At 50.0% G+C, this 16000-nt stretch overlaps 1 protein-coding gene across 1 annotated transcript in view; it reads right to left on the bottom strand.

Moving 5' to 3' along the window:
• SNX29 (sorting nexin 29) overlaps window positions 1-16000 on the bottom strand; it is a 452780-nt gene that overhangs the window by 359690 nt on the left and 77090 nt on the right. Inside the window, exons 9-11 of the mRNA XM_054714743.1 lie at window positions 14068-14186; window positions 9915-9990; window positions 8102-8184 (exon numbers count right to left, since the gene is read on the bottom strand). Of these exons, the coding sequence (XP_054570718.1) occupies window positions 8102-8184; window positions 9915-9990; window positions 14068-14186 (278 nt within the window). The remainder of the gene's footprint in view (window positions 1-8101; window positions 8185-9914; window positions 9991-14067; window positions 14187-16000) is intronic.

The following is a 16000-nucleotide window of genomic DNA, read 5'->3' as shown; positions in this document are numbered from 1 at the left end:
AAGGCAGTGGCAGATCCTAACATTTAAATCAAAAAAGGAGGGGATAGTAGAAGAATATCATGTAAGGAAAAATATCCTGTAAGTAAATTACATCTAGAAAATTAATACTTTAGAAAATTAATTATAAGGCTAAAAGCAAGACACCCATGAAAAACACACAAGGTGTCAAAACAAGCCAGAGGAAAATCATTTGGGCAAAAAATGAAATAGGATCCCAAGTCAAATTTATAGAAAATATTCCTTTATTAACTTTTGGTCAAGAATATGTTTGTATATTTTCAGAAAACAACTCCGAGACCATGTGGATTCCAGCAACAGAGAGGAATCGACAGGACTACTCCAGCCATGAAGACAGAAGAGAAGCAGTCCAGAGACGGAAGACGCTGATGTGGCCTTCCCATACTAGCAGTTAGCAGCTGTGCGTCACTGCAGGTTGCCCAGGACCAAACCAGAGAGTCGGACCTGCATTACCACCATTTGTCCACCATCCAGAACTGTAATGTCAGTGCTGACATGTACACATAAGGAACTGTTGGACATTGAAATTGGGTCTCAAAAGAACTGTTGGCCCAGAAAGAAACTCACTACAGACTGATTCATTTGCCTGTCACCATAACCATTATTGCTTATCTCATTTTCGGTTCTTATAAGTGTATTTCTAATAGCACATGATCTCACTCATCTAGGGGAAATAATGAACAACATAGACGGATGAACAAGAACAGACCCAGAAACAAGGAGGCATGGATCAGACTGTCGGGCCCCAGAGGGAGGGTTGGGGAGGGTGGGGATAAAGGGGAGAGATCAACCCAAGGACTTGTGTGCAAGCATATGAGCCTAACCAGCGGTTAAGGACAATAGGGGGTGGGGGCATGTGTCGGGAGGGGTGTGGGATGGGAACAAATATGTGATACCTTAATCAATAAAGAAATTTTTTAAAAAATAAAAAATAAAGGGTCGCAGCATTAGGAAAAAAACAAAAAAAAAAAAAAACAAAGGCAGTGGCAGAGCTACCGAAAATAGCCAGGCTGCCAGGTTAGCCCACAAACGGCAGAAACCGCTGCTTCCCAACCACATGGACGCCGAGAAGAGGCAGAGAAGACAGCGCTGGGTTTGGGAACACAGCCCTGGGAGTTTGGCTGCGCAACCTTGAACACTGCATTCGGCCTCTGCCTCAGGGGCTTTCCCAGCGGTACACAGGCCGTGATGCCTGCACCTCGTGGGTGCGTGTACAGCCAGGATGACTTCGGAGAAGCACCTAGCAAAGGCTGCTGCCTTACCATCTCATGACTACTAACCATTAGCGTAAGTATTACCGGCCACCAAGAGCCCCTCCTAATGCCATCCCCATGAACCACGTGTGTCAGTCTTCAGGATCACTTACCCTGACTTATCACAGCCTGCTGGTCACACAGATCCACGTACTCCCAACCAAAAGTGGACACATTTGCTATTCCAAAAAGACTCCACGCTCTGGGCCAGGATCCGCCTCCTTCGTGGCATTTCACATCACTTCTCTCGCCCCCACCCCCATCCGCACCCTCTAGAACCCAGATTGGGACCATGGGACTATTTTATACAAAACTTTGTTAAAACAATTTTGCCATAAATGAAGTTCAAAAGAATGCCAATAGTTAAACAGAATTGGGAAATAGAAAATGAAATTTTTATTCATCATAACATATGGTGTTTGGAGTAAGTCAGCTTAAACAGCAAATGATGAAGAGCTATTCTGTGCCAATCCCAAGGTGGAGAAGAATCACAGGTATTTTTAAAGCCTTTAGAGGCTAACAACATGGGTTTCTTATGTCTAATTTCACATCAAAAGTAGATGACTTTCTTTGGTTTCAGTATTAGGCAAACTCCTTTTCTATTTACCCGTTATAATTAATATCATATTTTGGTCTCAAAAAAAGAGAGATAAAGATGTTTGAGATAAAACATGAAAAAAGGAAAAGAAAGTTAAAAGGATTCGAGAAATTATAATCACCACTGTCTGTTTTATGTAGATATGAAACGACAACCTGAGGTAAAATTCCCTAAACCATCACAATGAAAAACACGCCAAGATTGCAAACAGGTGTACTAAGCGGGGGAAAGGTGGTGGTGGGAGAAGTTATAGGGCTAGCTCCTGGGCCATCTACCGGGTGGCACGGTAACTGGACGGCTTGGTTGTCACCTGGGGCATCTAGGGGGGGTGGGGGAGGGGGACGTGAACTGGGAGGTGGAGATGCGGCCATTTGCATAGAGTGGCTGTGTGGATAGGAGGTGCCTGCTGCAGTGTTCTGGCCTCACTACTCCTCAGGGTAATCTTAGTCCATTCAGCTGCTGTAACAAAACATCCCAGACTGAGCGGCTTATGAACGAACCATGGAAATGTACTGTTCACAGTTCTGGAGACTGGAAGTCCACGATCAGGGTGCCGGCATGGTCAGGTGAAGGCTCTCTTCTGGGTCACAGACTCCTCACTGTGCCCCCGCATGGTGAAAAGAGAGATCCACGGGGCCTCTCTTATCAGGTACCAATCTTATTCATAAGTGCTCCACCCTCACGACCTACTCATAACTCAAAGGCTCCTAATCCCATCACATTGGGTATTAGGATTTCAAAGTCTGAATTTTGGGAAGGGACACAAACACCCAGAACAAAAAATACTCCTGAAAATAAGCAAGTTTGGTATGCTCATCCTGAAAGCCTAGCATCCTCACTCAGGAGAATTCCTTCCTTTATTTATAAAAAACTTTTTTAAAAGGAACAATAAGTGTAAGGCTTCCAGAGCTGGATGCCCACACATTGTTGGCACAGGGCTGCATGCCCTGACTGGGTGATGGTGGAGCATGTCTGCTTAGGTAATCTAGAAGTGGGGAAAACTGAAGGTTTTGGAGTCAGAAAGCCAGGTTCCTCACACACCTCACCACTTAATCTACCTGGGAACCATGCCTGGCACACAGTAGGTGCTCAGTAAATATTGGCTGAATGATATCCTAGCTGTGAGGTCTTGGATACGTTACTTAACCTCACTAAGTCTCTGTTTTCTTATACAAAAAGAATATTACCTGCACCTCAAGACGGCTGGGGGCTAAAGGAGAAAATGTAACTCGAAACACTCAGGCACAATCCTTGGCACCTATGAACTCTGCCGAAGTGTATTATTACTTTACTAGGTATTGTTTTTACACAAGGTGTGTTAGCCCCTCCTTTCAGCCTCCTTGCCAAGCCAAGCCACACAGCCCCAGGAGCAGCAAAGAACACCTGCTTTAGTCCCACCCCTCCTATTCTCAGGTCCTCCCCACATCAGCAGGACACCCAATGGGAGAACAAAAAGCCCCACACCAGAGGATATAAACCAACAGTTCACACCAGGGAAACACCCCGCAGGAATGCAGTCACACAGCTACAAAGTGCCAAAAATGCATAAAATGTTAGCACCTAAGGCTGGTGAAGAGTAAAGAAACTGGCAGCTGTCACACTACTGGCAACTCACTAACTGAACATAAATGGCTGCTCAGACAGCCCAGAAAGGCAGGCCTAACTGTGGTCCACTGGCCCACAACCAGGAATTTACTGCAAAGGAACAGGTGTGCAAAAAATAATAATAATGGCCCTCACTGGTTTGGCTCAGTGGATAGAGCATCAGCCTGTGAACTGAAGGGTCCCAGGTTCGATTCCGGCCAAGGGCACATGCCCGGGGTTGCCAGCTTGATCCCCAGTAAGGGGCATGCAGAAGGCAGCCAATCAATTATTCTCTTTCATCATTGATGTTTCTATCTCTCTCTCCCCTCTCCCTTCCTCTCTGAAATCAATAAAAATATATTTTAAATAAATAAATAAAAAGTAAAAAATAATAATAATAATAATGGGCAATAGTCTTAGAATGCACTTACTACAAGCTTAGAGCTTCTCACTTTTTCTTTACAATGAATAAACAAACTCACAGCAAAAATTTTTTTAAAACCTGACGACCCCCCAAAAAAATAATCTGGTAAATTGTAATAAGTCAAGCACTAGGCTATTATGCAGTCATTCAACAGAATGAGCAGGAGATGAAGAAGAAAAGGATACTTTGAAGTCATGTTAAGAAAACAGGAAGATTTGACTTTGGGTGATGGGCACACGGTCAATATATAGATCTTGTAACAGAAACCCACACCTGAAACCTACACGTTAATGTTGACCAATGTCACCCCAATAAATTTAATTTCTAAAAAAAGAAAGCAGAACATAGAATAAGCACATTGATAATAGCTAATAGTGACTCTTGGCTCTGATCCGAATACTCTCCTAAGAACATCACAGCTGACCTTAGCAATGGCCATCCGAGATGGGTTTTCATCTTACGTTTGGACAGGGCAGCAAGGCACTGAGAGGTGAAGGCCACCCAGCCGAACCCGGAACCCGGAACCTGGCCGCCTGGTTGAGAGCGTGCTGCTCCCGTGAGCACCAGGCATGCGGCAACTCCAACCAGGCACAACCCTGCACACCAAAGCCAGAACTGCAGAAACGGAAGTGCCGCTGAGGCAGGAGGACGGGTGTTCTGGTTTGCTCCAAACTGTCTTGACTACTCCACTAAATAGATTTTCGTAATGGGCTTTCTGTTTTCTTAGGTACCAAAGGGCCTGGTAGAAAGACAGCAGTAATGGGGTCTGCTCAACCATCCTCTCTTGAGTGCTAACTAATAAGACTATCCGCCCCAAACGCCAGGACCAAGCGCTCTGCCGCTTCAGAGCAGCCTCAGAGATGTGTGTGTGTGTGTGTGTGTGGGGGGGGGGGGGGGGGGGGGTCTGCTGGGCAGAGGATTGTGGATTGCCCCAGCACCGAGGCTCAGCTGCAGGGCAGTCCCCAGGCAGCCACAGGCACAGACGCTAAATGACGTGGAGAAGCCACTGGCGGGAGGTGAGGACACGCTCCCTGCTACGGGGAGCCCCGAGTCGGGGTTTCTTTGCCAGGCTCTTCTGGGGTTTGCGAGAGTCAAGCATCTCTGGAGTGGAACCCTGTGTGTCACATGCTGGGATGCGACACGTAATTTGAATTGGGGTCACTCTGGGACACCGATCCTGGGATACCCTATGTTATAGACAGAATCATTTCCCTCCAAAATCCCCATGTTGAAGCCCTCACCCCGTGTGACTGCATTTGGAGGTGGGGCTTTAGAGGTCACTAAGGTTAAACGCGGTCGTAGGGTAGGGCCCTCGTCCACAGGACTTCTAAGAGGCAGAGACAGCGGGGATGCACGTGCACAGAGAACAGGCCGCGGAGAGAGCTCCCCAGAAGCCCGCCTTGCTGGCACCTCAATCTTGGACTGGCAGCCCCCAGAACCGTGAGAAACAGATGTCTGTGGTTTATTATTATGGCGCCCGAGCAAACTAACACACCCTGCTCACCCAGGCAGACGGCTCTTCCTTTCCTGGAATGACCCAGGAGGTGGGGCGGGAAGGGGGTACACAAGCCAAAAGCCCTCCACTCACCGTTTCTAAGAACCCTGATTTCTCAGCCAGAACACACACAGGATGGACGACAGTGCTGCCCCCATTAGGCTCCCTGAAATTTACAGCCACCTAGAACACAGAACCCCCAAATCCACACAGCAATCCCCCACACACCACACTGACAGATATGGAGTGTCAAAATGTGGACGCAGTGACCTATTCCTCAGAGATTCAACTGTACACTCTGGACATGGTAAGAAATAATAAAACGGGGTTTACATTTTTAGAAAACTGCATGAGTAACAATAAGAAAAATGGCTTACACCCCTGCCATCAGCATAACCATTCAGAGCAGCCTCCTCAGTGAACACACACAAGCAGGGCCAGCGACTCCCTCAAGGACAGAAAACGGCTGAGGAAGACCCACGGTCTGCGGTCTCTGTACACCCCAAAGAGCAGTGACAAAGCGAACCCCGTACCTGAGAGGCGGGGCCTCAGCCGGGGAGCAGGAACCTACTTGGCAGCCAAAGCTGAACGGCTGGGTGTGTGAAGACGCGGCCCCTACAAATGTGCCTAGAACGAGGAGCCATGAAGCCTGCTATTCATGTCCCCAATCTCGGGGTCACTGTCCTCTTCAAAACAAACGGAAATAAGGCAAAACCCGTGTTCTTTAGATGCACAGAGTCACGCCTCACCCCTACGTGGAGGTGTCCCCACAGAAACAGAGAGCATCCCGTGCTGCAAGGACAAGGTGTCTCATAACAGTGATCAGAGATGCCAGCCCCCTCAGTTCTCCAAGCCTTCGACTTGCTTCCAGGGAAGTGTCTGGGGTCAGCAGAGGACAGCCCTACACCTTCCCAATGCTCTCACCCACTGGTCTGTCTTTTCAACAATGGTCTCAGTCACAGCCGCACAGGCAGCATCGAGGTCAGCTTCATAACACGGCTGCCTTCTCACTGTCTTCATCTCTACAGTCACCTGCTATTTAAGTCGACCCACTGTGGCTCTCCAATCACTGTAATCATATAAACTTACCTCTTTAAATAAAGACTTGCACATGTTTCAAGTGTACATTCAAAAAAAAAGAAAGGAATTACAGGGTAAGTAATAGTACCGTGGGAAAAAAAAAACAAACTGAAATTTGAAAAACAGCAACCTTCATGTTCTCCTAGCCAGTGGTCGGCAAACTGCGGCTCGCGAGCCACATGCGGCTCGCGCGCCGTGGTTTGCCACTCTGTTGACTAATGAGTTTGCCGGCCACTGTCCTAGCCCCTGTCCCACATCCTGGGCGATCTATAAATATCTGCTCGGCTGAATCTAAGGCTGCGGAGCATCCTAAAGAACTACACGCTTTCACTGTACAAAGCGAGGCAGGTCATTCCCACCACACCAACCTCACAGCATCTGCTCATGTCCTTCTTCACCCCTGAGTCAGAGGACACTGACAGGCCCCCAAACGCCACCTTCCTTCCTTAGCAACGGCAGCCCTGAGGGGGTGGGGCACGCCTCCCAGGCCACGCCACTGATGTACGTGGCCATCTGAGTGGGATACGGTGCGCACCTTCTGGGAAGGGTGCTGACAGCTGGGGAGGGTGTTGCCTTTTGTGTACCATGGACCCACTCTGCAGTCTGGTGACGCTCATGGGCCTCTTTTCGGGAAAAATGTTTTAAATTACATAAAATAAGACACACACGATTACAAAGCAAACAGACTATATTGAAATAGAATTATGAAAATGCAAAAAAAAAAACTGGCATAGTAATATATAGGATTCTTTATTATCACACTCAAAAACTACCATGTTTCCAAGCAGAAATGACACTCAGACTCTTTCATGCCACCGTTGTTGCAGGTGCCTGTGACTTCTGTCAATGACACAGTCACCCGTTTTCTAACCACTTCCTATGATTTGCTGCTGCTTTCACAATTAAGAAAATGCTAGATTTCCTAGAGGCTAGGAGGAAAAGCGGTAAATTTTTCCCCGTGTAAGTTCAGACCGTTGAATCCTACCTGTGGGAATGGAGGCGGTTTCTCCTCTGCCCCCGCTTCCTTCCTGCCCCTGGGACAAGAAGGGCGGCCAGGAGTCCTGGCCTCTGCCCACCCGGAGCCCACACCAGCCCCACCTGCCTCTGGGCAGACCTGCCTGGCTCATGAAGACATAGCAGGCTGGTCTTGATTACGTAAAGCCACTCAGACCTCCTCCTAATTGCTACTTCTCTAACGCTTTTTTCTGGGTGGTGAGGTTGGAAAGTTTGAAGCTGATCACCAGCAACCTTCATTAATCTTTGAGAGACACACGCTTCCTCACTTAGAAAAATGACTCCTCCAGAGCTACAAAGGAAACGCAACTGATCAACCCTGCTGTAGCTGACAGCCTTCCAGGAGGCGAACCCCAAAACCCTGAACGAGAGAAGACTGCCCTCTAACCCAGCGCTGCCCCACTCCTGGAGCGTGTCCTGGGAAGCGTGCACAAGCCCACCCATCACGTGCGAGCACGGCTCAGCGAGCTTGCAACCACGCACCACACTCCACATCCACACCAGGGATGCACACACCTCACCTGACCCCACACTTCACAACACAGTCGTGTGGGAGCAGGCACAGAGGCACCGCCGGGACGCACAGGCCCAGGAGGCATCCCAGGACTGGCGGAGGCGACTCAGAAAGTACTTACTAATTGTCATCGACTCGGGCACTGAGGCGGAAGGTAACAGGCTGCTCAGAGGACTTCCTTGGCCTGGAGGACTGGCTTCCACGCTGGGAAAAGGCAGGCAGAAAGAGGTTACACTCAGCGACTTCAAATGCAGAACCTCACCATTCAAACACTAACTGGTGCTAAGTTCATTCAGCTACACCTACTACAAGGAACAGAAGGCAGCCCTTGGGCTTACAGTCAGTCCTCATTATTTGCAATTCCTGACCACAAATGTACCGGCCCACTAAATGTATCTGTAACCCCAAAATCCACAACGCGGTGCTTTCGTGCTCGCTCCTGCACGCAGCAGGGTTCCCAGATGTGTGTGCTCCCAGCGGACACCAACAAGGTGAGCTCTGCCTCCATCTTTAACTCTCACACTGCAAATGTGTCCTTTGGCGGGTGACTTAGTGCCACATTTTCACATTTCTCGGTGACTGTGCTATTTAAAACGACCCCTAAGCATGGTGTTAAAGGGCCGGCTGGTGTTCCCAAGCACCAGAAGGCTGGGATATCCACTGCGGAGAAAATACGTGTCAGGTAACCTTTTGTTCAAGCAGGAGTTACGGTGCTACTGACCATGAGTTCAATGTCAAAAAGTCAACAATATATGTTAAATTAGGTGTCTCAGAACAGGAACAGACATAAAACAAAGGTATGCACTGACTGGCTGACAAAAGGGCTGTGAGAGGCTCACAGGAGCCCAGTCCTCTATTTCCCCTGAGCAGTGGTTCCACCTTCACAGCGACTGCACAGAACACAGTTACCACAGATAATGAGAACCGGCTGTATATTTACAAAGAATTTGCAACATGGAAAAACAGCACATCTTTCATGAAAACAGCAGGGCCACAGTGTGGTTAAAGCACACATGCACGTACGTACGTATACACACACACATGCGCGCGCACACACGCACACACATGCTCGCATGCGCGCGCGCACACATGCACACACATGCTCGCGTGCACACACACACACCACTAGGAGAAAAAGGACCAAAATTTCAACAAGGAAACAGAGTTGGGAGTTAAAAGTGGTTTTTTCATTTCATGCTGCATTTTCCAATTTTTCTAAGACAAACAGCAAAAAATGACTCGAGTCCTGGCTGTGTCGGGCACCAACACTTCCTGACACTGTACTGATGGGTACGACCTCCTACAGGCAGTGTGGTCTCAGAGAGCACAGCCCGGCCCCCCAGGGAGAGGCCACAGCCCCAAGCAAGGTATGGGTCAATCGTGGCTCCCAGCCTGGAGCTGAGCTTGCAAATGAAACACCAAATTAAAACCACGACGAGAAAGAAAGAAACACAGCAACAGCAACAAGGACCAGACATAAGAGAGACTTCACTGTGCCACCACACAGCCAAGGACTTTGGGCAACTCAATATATTGAGATAGTTTAATTTGAAAAAAGAAAACTGACACGGCACTTACTACTATAGCCAGACTGAGCAACTTCACAAACATATGATATTTAAGTGGCTTAAATATTATGTAATATTAATTATACAATATGATCAAATGTTAAAATTAGCAAATAATGACAGAGCAGGTACGCAGATTTGGCCCCAACAGTGCACAAAGTAAAAGTGGTATGCGAATCCTATTTCTTACAGAGTCACTCATGCCCTTCGACCCCTGACAACTCCATATTTTGTGATGTTAAGTTAAAATTGAACACAAATACAGCCTTGCTCTTCAATCCTAGAAGGTGCCCTCCTATCTTTAAAAAAGAATAAAATGCTGAATAAAATCCAACCCCAAAGGCAACCTGGTTTCCGACCACCCACCTGTACCGAGGTCCGGGCTCCGGGAGAGCATGGTCCTCGGGTCCTGTCCCGTTCTCCAGGCTTCCGAGGGGGGCATCTGGGAACAGAGAGCAATCACAGAGAGAAGGTCAGGTTTCTGTTGTCATCTCACTTTCTCCATGAGGCGAGGACACAAGGCAGACAGCACAATGGCTCATCTGCTAGACAAGTTGACTGGAAAATATTTTCCTCATCGGTACACTGGGTTTTTGTCTGCTACCGGTTTCTTTTTTTTTTTTTTTTTTTTTTTTTTTGTCCATCTCAGATTTTGCATCAGTCACTGATAGAAGGCCCCAACCTTTTTTACCTTAGCCAGCTGGAATTCCCCATCAACTCCATATTCAGGGCCAACCTCAGAATCAGGGAATAACAAAGCTTTCAAAGTTACACAAAACTGCTCCTGCCTGTAGTGGCTGAAGATGGACACGAGAGGGCAGCACAGTCTAATTACTGACAGAGTCTGCTGGGGTCAAAAGTAAGTGACGGCCGATTTCTAAAAAGCCACTTGCTGCTTTCAGCGGCATGTGGGAAAGGCATTTGGAAGAAGTGAGACCACAAATAATCTCCAGAAACAACAGACAAGAGGCACTGAAGATTTTCATAAACGTTATTAGCTGCTGTTCAAGTCTCTTTCCAGGAAAAAGTGCAGATCTTATACCCCTTGAGCTAGAGGGTGACATTAAAGCCGGCTTCACCCAGAACATTTGCTCACTGGAGAAACTTCTGGATTGTCAATGCCCAGCATTGAGCCAGGCCTGGACCAGAGCAGTGACACAGAGGGGAATACCTCTGGTTTCCCTAAGCCGTCCACGACAGCCTCCTCCGTGTCATTCCTTCCGTTTATGCTAGTATCGTCCTGCTCAAGACTCCCCAGCTCTTAAGGGGTTCAACTAAGGGACTTCTAAAAGGAAAAAATGGTTTTTCACTTCGCCGCCTCCCCTTTCTCACACCAGGGTATTGTGTTTAGTTTAAGATTGAGGGCTCTGCCTGGGCTCAAGCCCTGATCCCAGCTTTAACTCAGCAAGTGACCTATGCTCTTTGTGCCTCAGTTTCCTCATCTATGAAATGGGATGACTCTACTGCCTACCATACAACACTTAACGCCTACCACATAATAAACTGTAATATGTGTAAAACTCAGTGAGAATACTCAGTGAGCCCGGGGCTCTCATCTTCCCAGGCAACTGGATTTGCCCTCAAAGGACCCAAAGAGCACTTCGCTCGGTCCCCCTCCTACATTCCTCCTTGAAGCACTCCTTTCTCGGGCTTCACAGCAATGATCCGCGGTCCCCCTCCCCCACCGTCTTTTTCTCTGATTCCTGAGCAAAGGTGTCCCTGAATCTCAGCTCTGTGGCCTCTGTCCCCGATAAATCCAGCAGGTCTTAGCTGCAGACTCCACTCTGGGAAGATGCCCATGCTCAACCCTCGCCTCTGGCTAGGACCTGAATCTTGAATCCCCGCCCCACATTTCTCACTGCCTACCAGAAATCTCCACTGCGATGTCCTACCGGGCCACCAACTGATCATGACCTTCAAAGCCACTCTTCTTCTGTCACCACTTCCCACTGGCTGTACCCTCGGAGCCTGGCACTCACCCTCCCTCCCATCACAGAGCTAGTGGTGCCCAGACCTGCCAGCTCCCCCTAGCTACCTCCCACTCCTTGCTTCCCAGCCGTTTTCACCCTCGTTCAAAGGCTCCAGACCTTCTGGGGTGTCCTGCAGCAGGTCACCTCAGGTCACCTCACCCTCTCTAACCTGACTCACAGCCGTCAGATTCTGCTCCCTGAAGCAAGGACAGGGGCTCCAACATACACATGGAAACGCGTAGTTGGAGTGAAGGCCACCATCGCCCACCAGCATCCCGGATACAACACCGACTCGGCCCCAGCCGATTTCCCTTGATGATACATGACCACGACGTGCTGACAGCTGTAGTGAGCTGTGGCCCTGGAGCCACAGAGCAGTCAGAGTCGGAGACTAGCTCACTCATCTGCCACATCCCTTCTGAGGAAGGTACTGCCACTACTACTATCTTAATTTTATTTTTTAAGGGTTTGTTTTTTTTTTAATTTATTTTAGAGAGAGGGATAGAGAGAGAAGCATCAATGAGAAAGAAACATCAACCGGCTGCCTCCTGCACACCCCCTACTGGGGATCAAGCCCTGGCCTGGCATCTCCCTGAGCTGAGCCCCTCCCTCACCCCAGAAATGCAGCCCAAAGCACAGCCCCTGATCCATAGAATTGCTCCTTCCAAGATCCAGAAGGATAATGACTCTGTGTTCAGGGTCCCCTTCTCCACCGCTTGCTCCCTCCCAAGACTTAGCTACCAACACATCCATCCTCCCCACCATGTCCCTCTCCCCGTTTATCCTCTGCTCTCCCTCCCTTTCTCTAATACCCCAAAGGCGATGACAGCAGAGGCACTAACATTTTCAAAGATGATGGGAAGGTCTAAGGGAGGAGCCCCTGTGTGCAAACTCACCACCAACGACACGAAATGGCTCCCAGGCCTGACTGAGAGAATACGTTAGCATCACTCAATTAGGGGGTGTCGACCAGAAGGGGCACTAGTCAGAAAAGGAGGGAAAGAAAAGGAGTCTGGGAAAGGGATCGCGGCCATGCTGGGTGCTGCCCAGAGGAGGGTCCCCCTGCAGGCAGGCCGGTCCCAGCGCCACCTGGGCCACATGCCTGCCATGGAAACGGGGCATCATGCAGGAGGGACTTGATGCAATCCTGCATCCACTCGGGTGACGAGTTCCCCAGCTCTGGGCTCATGTCTCCACGCGGCCCTGGATGAATCTGCCTCCCATGCCATGTTCCTGCTGGCACTTGTCCCTCAGCTGTCACATGGTCCAAGGCTGCTGAGAGCTCTGTTACTGTTCTAAGGAAACAGCTGGCTCCTGGGCAGCCTCTCTGGTGAGGGCAATCAGATGCGCTGGAGCTCGGGCCCCATCACCAGTGACAAGACAGCCTCAAGTCTGCGAGGACAAAGGCCGGAGGTGGGACTATGGGCAACCTGCCAGGGGATGTCTTCTCTTGAGGATCCGCAAGGGTCCTGGAACTGGCCAGGGGCTACTTCCCCTAGAGACACTGTCTATAGAAAGCCCAGAGGAAGGGAGAATGCCCAGCATCTGATGGTTAGAGGAGCCCAGTTAAGAAATGAAACAGCCACTGGAAACAAAACAGACTGCGTAGTGCATGCCCCTCTCAGCCCAGCAATACTTCACAGCCCAACCGCAAGGCGCCTCCAGGCGGAGCAGGACAAGGTGAATGGGGCCCTGGGTCGTGACCTGGAAGCCACGAACAAACCCTAGAAACTCCAGTGCTCCCTGCACAGTGGCAAGTACAACAGTCTGTCATCCAGCTCAGAAAGCCAGCAGCTTCCTGAGCAGTTGGCAGCCCCGTCAGTTTCTTACACCTGTCCCTGGGAAGACATCAGGGGTGGGGTTGGGGGGACCGCGGCGTCGGGGACCTGGTGGTGCTATGGGGAAGTGCCAGGCACTGAGTCCTCGGGGACCTGGTGGTGCTGTGGGGAAGTGCCAGGCACTGAGTCGGCTGCATGCACTCGCACTCCTCTGGGCCAGCTGGGCTCCTGCACGTCTGTCCCCGCTCTCCCCGTGACCTGCCCTCACTACAGAAGACAATAACAAACCACACATAAGTGTGCTCAGCAGCAGGGACTGGGCCAGAACTGCTACCCACTCCACGGCGGGTCTGAGCAAGCTACTCCCTGACCCCAAGCACTCTGCTGCCCCGGGTGCCAGGGCCTCCACAGCTATGGGTTCTGTGACCTCCCTTCTCCTAAGAGGCAAAAATAATGGTCATCCTTTGCAGTCAGCTTGTACATGTTCAACAAATCACTGGCAAGAAGAAAAGCAGACTGGGGGCTCCCTAGTGACCTGCAAGGCCATTCTGCCCAACACTCATTCGGGCGAGGGCATCTCAAAATACCCAGGTTCAGCAGGAAGTGAAGCCAAACGCTCTGTCCGTCCGAACCTCAGCAGCCCTCCTGCTCTGAGCCCCGGCCTCCTTGCCCCCGCTCCCACCGGCAGAAGTGGCCCGGACACCCCTGTGGTTCTCAGAGCTGACACACGACACTCGTAATGGAGGGAAAGAGCAGTCAGGAAGCACCCACCTGCAGGGCTGAAGGAGCCCACTCCACTGACCGGAAAGAGGACATCGGTGTCGCCGTGCAGCACCTGCAACGGAGCCCAGCTGTGCATCTGGGAGAGGCAGGTGTTCCCATCCAGTGGCCTGTGATGAAAGAATAAAGCTGTGTGAAAAGGGCAAAGGGCCCCTGAGGGCTCAGGTCACCACACACATCCATCGGCTGGGCCTCCCACAAGCTCCTTCTTGGGAACTAACCATGACAGGGCTGGGCATAGCGGGAGATGCAGACTGGGAGTCGGGAGCACAGTCTGGAGCCAGACCCCTTGCATTTGTTCTTTCTGCCACTGTTTACTGAGCACCTACTATATGCCAGGCAGCATACAGTGTTTATCCTGTAAAGAGCCAGCATACAGTGTTTATCCTGCCCTCATGGAGCTTACCGTCTGTTCGGGGGCACAGACATGAATCAAATATTCCCCCAGACGGTATAGAACAATAGCTCTATATCCTCATGGAGCTGGTCAGAGGTCATGGAAGGCTTCCTGGAAGAAGGGAGGTTGGGGTGAGAGCTGAAGGAAGCACAAGAGTTACCTGAGTGAAGACAAGGGACAAGAGGGACGGAGGGGGAGGGAACAGCATGTGCAAAGTGCTGAAGGAGGAAGCCTGGTGTGTTCCAAGCTCTGAAATGATGGCAGCCACGTGACCTGGACTGGCCCTTTTCCTTGTTGGTTCTCAAACCCTCTCAAGTAAAGAGCAGAATCAGACCAGACCATGTCTGGGTCCCTTCCAAGAAAGGGGGTCAGCTCAAATATTAACCAGCTCATATGATCTGTTACATTGTCACCGCATCCACTAAGTACAAAACTAACCTGCACGATCTTTGTAGTACCAGGCTGGCTCAATTCAACTGATTTGAGAAAGTACTGCCCACAGCACGTTTTAAAGACTATAAACTCACTCTGTAACTCAGCTGTGAGGACCAGAGCAGATCATAATCACACCTACTTAACAGAGGGAGGGAGGGAGGGGCGGGGAGGGAGAGGAAAGGACAAAGAAAAGGGAGGGGAGGTGGGAGGAAGGGAGGAGGAAAGAAGGGAGAGAGGGAGAAAAACTCAAGAGATTCTGACTTGTACAAGGTCATGAGCCTTAAGGACAGAACCAAGGCTTGTGGGGGGCTCAAGCACAGGTCTTCCAAACCCAGATACAATGGGTCTCCTGGCTCCTGCCTACCGTGGCATGATGCATAGAGGTTTTCTTTCATTCCTTGGAGCAGGGATCAACAATACTTTTCTATCAACAATACTTTTCTAAAGGAGCAGACAGCAGAATTTTTAGGCCTTGTGGCCATACTTCTTCTTTGGGTTTTTGTTTGTTTTGCTTTTTTGTTTGTTTAACAACCCCTTAAAAATGTAACAACCAACCTTCTCAGCTGTGTAGAGGATCTGGCCAGCAGGTGTAGTTGGCCACCCCTTCTTTTAGAGATCATCATGTAGAAATTCTGCTTTCAGCCCTCTCTAGCTTGTGGTCAGACATTTGGCACCAAACAAAAGTCTACAGAATTTTGCAAAATGTATCATTTAATCCTGCAGGTACGCACACGATGAGACTCTCAGATGGCGCTCTAGGGCACAGAGAGGAGGGCTGGTTCTGCGATGAACGGGGCTGCGCCCCTAGGACCTGTACAGAACTGCCCTCCTGGGGCTCCAGTCCAGCAGCTGGTGCCTGAGGGACTCCTGGGCACCCAGAGTCAGTCAGGGCACCTCTCAGAAGGCAGCAAAACCACCACTGCACTTGCTGCTGTTTCTGAGGGGAAATCTTGCCACTTCCCAGCAACACCTGGGGGTGCAAGGGGAAGCCAGGCTCTAGCAGCTGAGGTTTGGAACCCAAGCAAAAGGGGCTGTGGACGAAAGGGCCACATGCTGACCTGACAGGCTCAGGGAAGGCCTGCATGGTGGTCT

The sequence above is a fragment of the Eptesicus fuscus genome, chromosome 4 (genome assembly GCF_027574615.1).
Source record: "Eptesicus fuscus isolate TK198812 chromosome 4, DD_ASM_mEF_20220401, whole genome shotgun sequence".
NCBI classification, from domain to species: domain Eukaryota; kingdom Metazoa; phylum Chordata; class Mammalia; order Chiroptera; family Vespertilionidae; genus Eptesicus; species Eptesicus fuscus.
Note: the sequence above shows the minus strand (reverse complement) of the source record. Positions and strands in the feature narration are given on the sequence as shown.